General features: G+C 40.6%; 1 protein-coding gene across 1 annotated transcript in view; it reads right to left on the reverse strand.

Annotated features, from left to right (window-relative positions):
- Positions 1 to 12,267, reverse strand: part of AKAP13 (A-kinase anchoring protein 13) — a 143,883-nt gene that overhangs the window by 47,760 nt on the left and 83,856 nt on the right. Inside the window, exons 10-11 of the mRNA XM_077828001.1 lie at positions 9,065 to 9,107; positions 6,718 to 6,850 (exon numbers count right to left, since the gene is read on the reverse strand). Coding sequence (XP_077684127.1) covers positions 6,718 to 6,850; positions 9,065 to 9,107 — 176 coding nt within the window. The remainder of the gene's footprint in view (positions 1 to 6,717; positions 6,851 to 9,064; positions 9,108 to 12,267) is intronic.

Raw genomic sequence — 12,267 nt, forward strand, 5'->3', positions numbered from 1 at the left:
AAAGCATTACCTTAAAATGAAATGTTCTTTCTACACTACACATTACTGAAGTTTCCCTCAAATAACAACATGAAAATAGAAACATTTTTCTTCCATAAAAAAACCAGCAGCATGGTTGAAGGAACCAGTTCACTGGGCAGCGTACTTAAGCATCAGATTTCAGTGTGAAGTAACAGTTAAGTTCTTACCTCCCAATGCGTAAGTCCTACTAGTCTCACTGTTATTTCAGGTAATTCACTAAATCTACACCGTTTTACCGACATGATTTCTCAGGGACAGGAGAGCTGTTTTCTACGCGTATTAGTCCATAGTGACCGCACACTGGTCTGCTCAGTTTGCCACGACAGACTATTGGGAGAGGAAGTCAGATTGCTTGGGCAAGGGAGGGAGGGAGGTGTGTTAGCTGCTGACTTCCTTAAAGATGACTGTAACTATTTTGCGGCTGCTTGTATCACGTTTTCCCCTAGCTAGACCTGTTTACAAAAATCAGAGGGGCAGTGGGGAGGGTAAATGAATTTTAAAAGGAAAGTGGCACTTAAATTGGAGTCCAGAACTTTAAAAGAGATTTAATAAAACAACCCTTCTATGATACTTAGGGCATTTATGAAAAGAAAATTTTATTCTGTTAGAAATAGATGCACATTTAGTGTACTTCCCCAGTATTTAGTACTTTTGCAGTATCAAAACACTTATACAGATGGCTAGAGAGGTTGCTTTTGTATATCTCTAGCTACTGGTTGTTTTTTATTTAATTCACAGACGTTTACAATCTCACAGTTCTTTGAAATGCTATTTTGAAAAGCTGGTGGTGTTTAAAACTCCCTGGATGCAGACACCCACTCTAACTGCACAAGTAAATGACAGGAGAAATTACTTACCCTGCTTTTCTGAATTTGATTCCATATTTGCTGTCATGCCCCAGAAATTCATTTTGAAAATGGGAGAAATGCTGAATATTTTTCTGACTAAGCGCACTATCACACAGTAGAGATTGTGTGTATATGAACCATTACATGCGATTGAGTTGAATGGAGTTTCACCAATGTAAAACTGAAGTAACATGATGTGACACACTAGACTCACTGGTAAAATCACCCACTTATCTATTCCCCCTTCATGTTTAATTTCCCTTGTGCCTATATGTCTCTTTTTGCATTGTTGTTAACATAATTTTTAAAAAAATATATATTGGTCATGGTCTTCGTCAGAAAGCTTATTTTACAACTGATCTTAGAAAACTGCATTATCTAAAACCAAGTTCTGAGCAGAGTAAAATCTGTTAGGAGCAACTGTATGTTTATACCTCTTGCTCTACTAGAAACAGTTAGAAACAACCAAATCTTCCTGTTCCACTTCCTCTTTCAAGGGTTGTTTTTTGTCTTTCATGTTTTAATCTAAAAAACTCTTCTTCTCTGTGATGATCCAGTTCTCTGAGGAACTTGAACCTGTGTTTCTCAGGCTTACTGTATAAAATTGCAGTAATTAAACACAAAAATATTCAGAAGCAAGAAGAAAAAAAAAAGTGTTTGACTTGGATATCACTCTGCATTGCCAATTAGTAAAAAGTCAAAGCTGCTAGCTATTGCGAGCTTTTAAAAAGCAAATTGTGTTTACCATCTTGGAGGGACTCTTGTTTTATCAGAAGGTTTTAAAGTGAACAAATAAGCCAGCGTGTGGCAGTCTCTGTGGCCTTTGGTTTAACAGACGAAGATACGGGAAGTATCCCAATGTGCATTCTCCATGTACTGTCTTATCCCTCATCCTAACAGAATCTTAGAATCTTTCTCTATATACAACTGTGATCAACTATGATCTCCCAGTTCTTACCTTATGGCAAGGACTGTCAGCAAATCCCCCAACTGTACATACTTCACAAATTCTCACAAGTGGTTTGTATGAAGGGTTCTATATAAATATATTCTCTCATATTGAACTTTGCACTGGAGAACAGGGACAGTTGTCATATTCTTTTGAACTTGTCATAATCGGATGCAGCTCTGGGGTTGTCTATGACCACAGCATGCATCCTGTCGAGATAGATCAACAAACGGGAACTGGTCTCCCTTGCATAAGGGCTTAAAGATGTCACAATCTCTAGATGATGCACCAGAGATGACTGCACTATTGTGCATTTATTGTATTACCACACAAAGACCTACGTTAAAAGAATGTTAAGTTTGGAAAGTCAAGCACTCAAAAATTAGGGCATGGCAGAATTAAAGCTGCTTATGCTACCTTATTTCAGCTTCCTGGTGCATATGCATTATGATATAGTCTTATTATATATCATATCATATACTGTTTTTTCCAGAGGACTCATTCAGTGCACAGGATGGATGATGCTCATTGAACAAGCAATTATTCAATATTTTGCTTTATCCCCATTGTTCAGTGTGCGGTCCCACACCCTATTTACAGCACTTTATTCAAACCCTGCTCTGAATGAAGAATTATTAATTTCCTTTTAATTCTGGAATGGCACTCATCATTACAGTATCTGAGTGCTTCACAAACGTTAACGAATTAATTTTCACAGCCCCTTGCAAGGTGATGTGGTATTATGCCTAATTTTTGAGTGTTTGACTTTGCAACCTTAATGTTCTTTCAATGTCATTTTTCCTGTGCAATTTGCTATGTCTTTAAAAAACTGGAAAACCAGAAATCCCACCATATGGAACCATACTGACACTTAGACCTATAGCACAGACCTCTCCCACTTGAACGAATGGAGTAACTGATAAAAGTAGAATGCGGTCATCCTCTATGACAGTGGTTCTTAACCTGGGGTGCAAGATGCCCTTTCTGGGGGTGCGAGACATGCCAGATTTTTTTAGAAGGTAAATCATCGAAAACACAAATTAACCACAGGCACTTAAGTACAACTACTTTGTTTCATCAAACCTACGTTTATATGTATATAATTCTCTCTCTTTCATTCTATAGTTATGATATATCTAGGTTTAAAGAACGGACCCATTTCAACGATTTTTGATAAGGGGTGCGAGAACATATTTTGAGAACCAAAGGGGTGCAGGGTGCAGTAAAGGTTAAGAACCACTGCTCTATGAGAACCAGACACTAGAGGGGGGCTGAAACACATACTTTGCCTGTGGGTTTCACAGCCATTTGCTGACAGCAGGGGAATGGGGGCACTCATGAATCATGGGGTTCCACTTCCGGTTCTGACAGGGAGTGTGCTCAAGTGGTCATACACCTTTCTGCCTTTGTTCCTTCCACCCCCACAAGCTTGGCACTTTTTGCCCCATCCCTTTCCCAATCCCACGTTTTCTCCTCCGCGCTCCCATACTCATGTTCCTCATCTGATCTCAGTCTCTTGAGCTCACCCTTGCACAGAGAGTCCTAGTATCCCACTCTGGGGTCCATGTCTGAGTTCCATTCCTTCCTCCACCATGGCTCCCAATCCCAGTCTTTGTCTCCTGGCTCCTTGCCCAGCCAGTGCCAGTCTTCCCAATCATCGGGCTCCCCATTTGATCTCAGTTCCCCTCCCCCTCGGGTTCCAAGTCCCTTTGCTCAGCCAGTCCCAGTTCCGCTCTTTATCTGATCTGTCTCTCCTACCCTACTGACTGCCAGTCTCCTTGACCATAGAGTATCAGGGTTGGAAGGGACCTCAGGAGGTCATCTAGTCCAACCCCCTGCTCAAAGTAGTTAGTCCCAGCCTCTCCCTAGCTCCTAGTCTGATGTCAGCCAGCTGCCCTCCCACATACCTTTGCCCCAAGGCGCCTTGTCCCAATCTACTCCCTTTGCCCTCCAGGTATGGACCTTGTTCCCTCAGCATTTGAATCATGGTGCTTCGTCCTCCAAGCTGCCTGGGCCCAACAGTGAAAACGCAAGCAAGACAGACTCCCTGCTCTTATTTCCAGTGTCTCTCCTTAATCTAGGACCAACTGCAGGAAAAGTCTGGCTCCCCCTATGCAGCCTTTGTGCTGCAGCATTCTCAGTGGAGATTGAAATTTTGCTGAAATTAGCTGTCAAACATTATCATGTCTCTACTGAGCATGTGCAAACTGATATTCTTCAAAAGCTTATAACCTGGCAAATGTGGGCATTTTTCCCACGAGAAAAGCAAGAGGTATATTCCTGACACAAAGGTAAACCTTCTGCCAGACTACAAATTCTTGCTCCAATGCATGAAGATGCTGGAGCTTCTCAATGAACCAACTGTAAGAACGTTTTCAACACCAGCAAAACAAAGTATTTCCCCCTAATCTTGTTCTTGTAAAAGACTGGAGTATTTCAGCTAAAACTAAAAAAAACCCAAACACTCAGGGGAGGCACCCAACATAGCATTTCACTGCAATCTGTTCTAGTCGAGCAAAGTTATGAGCAACTGGCAACCGGCTCTTATAACGAGAAGTGCTGGGCAAACTCAAGTATATGTGGTGCTACCAGCACCGTCTCAAATAGTTTTTGTTGCCAACCACAACACATTCTTTGTCACTGTTTGTTCATAACATGCAAGCTGTGACAAGGTCTCTAGTATTATTATTATTATTATTATATTATTATTATTATTATTATTAAAGAGCCATGTCCTCCACGAGACCAGAGGAGACCATAAAGAACATGTGGGACAGACAAGCAATTCTGTTTTGCCTGAACTGAAAATATAGCAACACACTTACATAGCAGAGGCATCACTGGCTCCAGAGATTCAAATTTAATGGAGCCCATGAACGTTTCATATCTTCAACTAAACCTCCATTCAAATCCCTCAGCAAATGCAAAAATATAACTGTAAAAACTCCCCTCACTCAGTAGTAAGGGAAAAATCCATCATTACTTATGAGGCAGTATCTCTTTAAAAACAAAAAGGCTTTGGGGAACATTCAGCCAGTTGAACTATTACAGTGGCTGAATACAGTGTATGAGGAAGAGAAGTATGAAGGCAAAATCTGAGTGGGACTGGTACCCACGCTGAGCACAAAGGCATGTGCACTATATTCTTTATACACTACCCTTTTCCTCTTGCTAGTTTGTATTATTGCCTCGACTTTCTTTTACAATGATTTCCCCCCTACACAGCAATGTTTCACTAGGAGGAAAACTGACCTCTCCAGCCAATGAGGATTCTTCAGAGTTCTCAGAGCTGCATGGAATGGTACATTTATCCGTGGGCTTTGGAAATTTGGAGAGGTGCTAATGTTTTAAATAATCACTGATCAGGTGCTAAAAGCACAGACACTTTTTAACTGGGAGGTGGAAATTACTATATCACTCCTGTTTAGGTCCCTATACGTAAAGGGGAAAAAGCTATTTTGTCTGCAAGGATTTACCCAGCTCTGCACATCTTATTGTGACATAAGCTGTCACTGCCCAAGACAATAGTGCACTGCAGACCTTTCTAAAAAACTGCAGTTTGTGTGTGCAAAGGAAAACTAGCAGAATTTGCAATACTAAACAGGAGTGATATAGTAATTTCCACCTCCCAGTTAAAAAGTGTCTGTGCTTTTAGCACCTGATCAGTGATTATTTAAAACATTAGCACCTCTCCAAATTTCCAAAGCAAGCCTAACTGTAGAACTCTAGATATTTGTCTTTGCTTTTTCAATACCAGGTTCCTTAAAAGTACACATTCTCTATCAAGAAAAGGAGTACTTGTGGCACCTTAGAGACTAACCAATTTATTTGAGCATAAGCTTTCGTGAGTTGTAGCTCACGAAAGCTTATGCTCAAATAAATTGGTTAGTCTCTAAGGTGCCACAAGTACTTCTTTTCTTTTTGCGAATACAGACTAACACGGCTGTTACTCTGAAACCATTCTCTATCAATACACTTACATTTTGACCCAGTTCTCCTCCCTCGCCATATAACTGTTTACATAGTCTGCTTTGTTCTACAAAAAAAAAACCCAAAAACAAAAAAACTCTATTCTAAATAAATCTAAAAATTCATGTCAGCAGCTCAGCCCCCATGTTAACAAACCAATGTCTCTCAGGATCAATGGGATGTCATTACATAAAGGAAAATTTAGGCTGAATATCAGGTAAAACTGCACCTTTCAATGGGATGTATCCAATCGTGGAATAACCTCCCCAAGAAAATGGTGGGCATTGCATAGCTTGAATCCCTGAAACCTTTGGAGAGCAAAGTACTAGGAAATGCACTATAGAGAACAGCCCTGCATTGGCTGGGGCATATAGTAAACAGGATAGATTAGGTCTTTTCCACCTCTAATGTCTGTGATTCTGTTAAATGTCTGTGATTCTATTTTTGTTATATTTCTAGCACAAGAGTACATCAAACTCTGTAAGGAAATCAACTTCAGCATCAAGTTTCCCAGAGGTTGTTACAGACATGACAGAGATTTTAGAAGTATTTAAAATACCTTGAAAGAGCATCTATTGCCTTTTACCAAAAGCAGCTTGTTTTATCAGAATAAGCAGTGTTTTCCAAACATCAAATTTAAATTTGTTTTCGTTACATTTATGTCTCTTTGGTACTCATTCTATGGGCCACATCCCAAAAATTTTACAAGTCCTGTTGAAATCAGCGGTAATTCCTGGTGCTCACCACCAGGCACTATGTTAGACTGTGTGTAAATCTATGTTAGATTTCTTTGAGGCCTAACAGGATTCATTTAGAAGCTCTCAACAACACACTAAGAAGTCTTATTCACAGGGAGGTGAACATCAAGTACATGGCACTAACATAATAAACATGATCAATAACAACACATGGGCACCAGATGCCACTTACTTTGCTCTTCTTGCTGCTGGACATTTTATTCCTGAGGTAGCTGAAGGTGCGACTGACTTTTGTTCCACTTTTCCCTTCTAAATCTTTCCTGGAGGGGCTGGGAGGCAGGAAGTTGCCGCTCTCTTCAGACACACTAAAGCCAAAAGACAGAGACTGTAGATTTTATTTATGTTATTTTTTTTCCAGATTATGCTGAGCAGGGAAAAAGACCCGAGAGGAAACCTTGGTTATTTTAAAAGAGCAAATACATTTTTCATCCAGCTATTGCAGCTAACCAACAGTGTCATTGGTCAGTTTACATATTTATATGAAATATGACAAGCTAAAGAGAAAACACTAATCAGCCACTTAGTCACATATTGCAAGAGACTGTTTCTTTGGTAAAATTTCAGTACTTCAGTCTCAAACTATGACATTGTGCCCTCTACTGCTTTAAGGGAGAAACAGCTTTTCATTAACACAGTAGTCAGCAATTGCCCATTCTGTACTGCTACACATACCCAGTCTTAATTTATTGGCATAAACTACTGCTGTCTTCCATAACACACACAGACAGATGGTTATAAAGAAAGATATGTAATGAAATCTGTACAAAGGACAGTCTCCACTGGGAAGCACCCTGTCTATAAAGTACCCCCAATTTTTCCAGTACAATTTAATTAGAGCTTTTGTTAAAAATTATCTTTGCTAGACTACTAACTTTTCCTGGTCCCTTAAAACAGAGAAAATAGGACTCAATTTGTGTTTGTATGTTAATCTATAGGTTCATTTCATGTCAAACTTCGAGCTATCAATAATTTCAGAAGGGGCTGGTGAAATAGGATGCAAAGCCAAAAGGGAAGCCATATTGTGGTGGGGACAGTGGATAAAACAATTGTCCTGGCGCTCAGCAAATAGAAAGATATGTCAGAGATTTCAGAAGATAACACACTACTGTGCACTAAAGAACATTTTAAAAGGCTGTTACATTGTAAGCTCTGTGGGGCAGGGACCACCTTTTTGTTCTGTCTGTACAGTGCCTAACACAGGGATCGGCAACCTTTGGCACACTGCCCGCCAGGGTAAGCCCTCTGGTGGGCCGGGTCGGTTTGTTTACCTGCCGCATCTGCAGGTTTGGCTGATTGCGGCTCCCACTGGCCGCGGTTCGCTGTTCCAGGCCAATAAGGGCTGCAGGAAGAGGAGTGGGCCAAGGGATGTGCTGGCCGCTGCTTCCCGCAGCCCTCATTAGCCTGAAGCTACGAACTGGGGACAGTGGGAGCTGCGATTGGCCGAACCTGTGGACGCGGTAGGTAAACAACCCGGCCCAGCCCGCCAGGAGATTACCCTGGCGGGCTGCGTGCCAAAGGTTGCCGATCCCTGGCCTAGCACAAGGGAGCCTTGGTCCATCACTGTGGCTCCTAGGTGCTACCACAGTGCAAATAAACAGGAGCATTTTTATTACGTTACGGAGGTAGCAGGCACTGGGTCCTATAAAAACATGCACCATTTCCTGTCCAAATCCCCAGCATGCACTGTAAGAATTAAGTTCCAAAGGGGAAAACTAAAATACCTCCTCCCCCCAACACTCCTCCAGCCCAAAAGGAAAGGAACCACTGCGGGGATGTACATAAAGGAGTCATATTCCACATAAAATACACAATCTTTCCAAGACATGCCAGAATACAAAAGTGAAATAGTCAGCTGAAGAAACCAAGGGGAGAGGAAAACAGCAATAAAAGGTGCTCAAGAGCCTTCTGGGCATGTCAGACAAGCCAGAACTGTCAGAAGAAGTAGCACAAAGTATGAAGAAGCGATCAAAGACCCAGCTCCCTCAATGCCAAAAATGCTATCTTGCCCACATGCAGAAAGGAACTATTAAAGCAAGCATCCACTCAGAACAGAGGATCTCTGCTTATAGCCATGCAAGGATAAACAAAGTATATCTAAAAACCATGAGAATCTCTGCAATCATAAAAAAATAGACAAAGGGAAAGGGAAAAAGTGGGAATAATATTTGGGCCTTGTGTAAATTTATGTTGATTAATAACAAAAATAATAATATTCCAAACTTTTCTTATTTGTGAATAAACATTAAAGATCCAGAATAATCCAGAACTGTTCGGGAAAAGACAGCTGCATGGATGGACCAGTCTTCATTTCCAGTGTGGCAATGTTAAGAAATATTTTATGGTTCTAAACTGTTCTTCAACTTACAGAAATAGTGGCCTGGTTCTCAGAGGGTCTGAGCACTTGCAGATCCCCCTGAAGTCAAGAGGGGATAGGAGTGCTCAATACCTCTAAAAAAATAATCAGATCTATATTTTGGGTATTTCAACAGAGAAAAGATCAGACAATCACAGTACTGTACCTCTGAGACAATGAACTACTGGTGCTGTTGAACGATCGTGTGCCTGGAAAAGATTAAATGAAAACGTTAGACTGCAAAATCTTGCCCACAGTAGTGCTAAAAATATAGTTCCTGGATTCAGCTAGTTTATGAAAAAGAGGGGACTGTTTAGAAGTTAAGGGTTCAGATATGTTTCTTCGTGTGCCCGGGGAAAGAATGTTCACCACAGCCCGTGGGATTCCAAGTTAGTGACAGAGGTGGAAAACGAGGTGGGCTGCTTAGCAGTTTTATCATTCACCAGCTGTAAGGCAAAGGATGTGAATCTGTGATCCTCACTGGTGCATTAAGGATACATAATTCCAAACTGCTAATTTAATTACAATAGGTGAAAATGAGAGACTTTGCCTCAGCGCTTTTATTTATACTGCATCAGAATGAATCTATTGTAAGATACGTCCTTGTTTCATGTATAAAACAGAATTCTGGTTGATAAAATTATAGTTCATTTTCCCTTCACAACCCTTAGGCATGTAATAAAAGGATAAAGGAAACAAGAGAAGCCTTATTAATTTTTCCGTTGAAATGTCTGCAGAGGCAGGGCTCAATCACCCAAAACTGTGCCCTAGGAAAAAATGATGTACAACATGCTACTGAAGTCCTCCAGTGACACAAATTCCCCTTGTTCACCAAGAAACCTGCCTACACAGTCTGCTTGGAGCAGATTATCTAGCTAATGCTAGATGTTACTGAGTAGCTGCTTAGTATCTGGGAGTGCTAAAAAATCCAAATAAATCAATTCAGATGGAGAAAGATGGATCCTTTCTCCGGGAACTAGGCATGGCAGGACTCTAAAGGACCCCTTTAAAGTATTTTCAAACATGCTACAACGACAACAAGCAACATAGCTGGTCTTCTTATTAGGATTTTGTAATTGCCACAAGAACAATGGTACTTTGGCTTCAAACACTGTTAACAGAAGTTAGAGCTACAAGCTAATGCAAACGAACTTAGCACTTGGCATCTGAAGCAAAGGGCAGATTAGTACCCAGTTTATTAAAAAAACCACATTTATTCAGGATCGTCCCATCCCCATTTCTAAAAGAAATAAATACAGTCTCGATTACTGACTACAGTTCCTAGAATAGCATGAGAGAAGGCTATTTTTTTTACCTTTCATTCTTGGATATTCCTGAATTAAACAGTGGCCTAACCTGGTCACCTAGTCCTGGTTTAGAGGAGCCTTTTTGTATGTCTCCTGTTGAGCCTTTAGACTAGCAAGTGATCTGTCTCAAATCCATCATATAGTATAGTGCAATGATATTCATTCAGTCAAACTCCATACTATTTACTATCTATCTCAGGTTTTTGAATAGTGCCTATTCCCTGAGTATCTAAGCACTGAACAAGTAATTTAAAGGCTCAAACGGTTGTCCGTGGTGAACTTCCTAGTGGACTCTGCTCTTCACATCAACTTCAATCTGCTCTTCAACACAGGTTAAGCCTCTTTGCTCGCTCACTCTCTCTATATTTAACAATCATCTTCCTTGACTGAATTTAAACACTCCATATAAAACCTATGAAGTATTTTACCATCCTATCCCGTCACCAGAAGAAGTAGGATGAAGCAACATTTAAGCAAGAGCTGCAATAATTTGTTGTTCATGATCCAGTTTTCAGCATCTCTGAGAATCCCTGAGCTGCATGGCATTTCAACTGTTCAGTGGCTGTTCATCCCGTATTGTGAACCGGTACTTTATCTTGAATAGAGAGAATCACTGATAGTGGTGTGCAAACCGACCCAGAAAAAATAAGAACCAACCCAAATTTTGAACTAAACTGGTTTTTACTAAACCTAAAACTAAACTTTTTCAAAAAGGACTGTGTGACAGCATTCAGATACCTGTTATATTCGCCATAAAGACAGAGGGATGGACAGAGAGATTTTCCTCCCTCCATATTTTCTGTATTCCCTCTAGCCCGGTGCTTCCTGGCTCTGCCTGGAACCAAAAGCGGACGTTCTGGGCAACAGCAAGAAAATCTCACCTGTGCCCTGACTGGATAGCACCTGAAAACATCTGTTCTTGTGAGATTTCCAGCCCCACTGTGGAACTCCAATGAGTCTGGATAAGCAGCCAAACTTTTGGGTGCTCATCTGAACATCTGAACCTTCACCATCAACAATAATTTCATATTGTAGATGGACTTAAAATAATTCATAAGTTTCATGATACAGGAAGAAGCTGCAGGATTGGCATATTCCAATGAGAATGCCTGAATGACAGAAAGCAGCTTGCAGCGCCCTAAGACAGGTAGTAATTAAATTTAAGGGGACCAAAGAATTCCAAAAGCCTGCTCACAACCAACTAAACTTGGTGTAAAACGTACAGACCAGCTCGTCAGGTAATAATTTACCCACCTGAAATCTACAACTTGTCCAAAAAACAAAAAAAACAATCTAAATATATGATTGTGTCAGACTAACTGCAGCTAATTCCAAAGGAAAGCTGGGGTGTGGAGATATTGGAGGAAGGTAATTAGAATGCACACTTGATCTGAAAGTAAATGCATCCATCTCCTCTGTCAGATATGAGCCCTGGAGAGGTAGAAAAAATACAAGCCTAGGGTTATTGTACCTAAAAATACGTGTGGTTAAAGCAACCTTTATATAAAGCCATCACAGAACTGTTTGAATGAGAGGGATTACAACAAACACCAAGGGAAGTAGGAGCACAGGACATAGGTCCTCCTGGGTTACTGAGTCCAGTCTCCTGTTATCGCGGGCAAATCCATCATATAATCAGATTATAAACGTGTCAAGTTCTATCTTCAAAGCAGTGTGATAGTTTGCACCCTATACTACTATTGATCCAAAACCTCACTTCTATGATGGTTTGAAACCTTCTCATTTCCAGCTACATTTATTCATGGTCAATTTATACCCATTTGTTCTTGTACCAACATTGCAATAGCTCCTATCCCACTTCGATGTTTACCCCCAATGTATTTAGATAGAGCAACTGTATCCCCACTCAGCCTTTGTTTTGACAGGCTAAACAAGCCACCCTCTTTTTAGTCTTGTCTTGTAAGATCGACTCTCCATTCCCCTATCATCCTAGTAGCCCTTTTCTCTGCACCTGTTCCAGTCTGATCTCATATTTCTTCAACAGGGTGATCAGAACTGTACATAGTATTGTAGATGAGGTCTTAACAGTGCCTTATACAAT

Source organism: Eretmochelys imbricata, chromosome 10, assembly GCF_965152235.1.
Source record: "Eretmochelys imbricata isolate rEreImb1 chromosome 10, rEreImb1.hap1, whole genome shotgun sequence".
Taxonomy (NCBI): domain Eukaryota; kingdom Metazoa; phylum Chordata; order Testudines; family Cheloniidae; genus Eretmochelys; species Eretmochelys imbricata.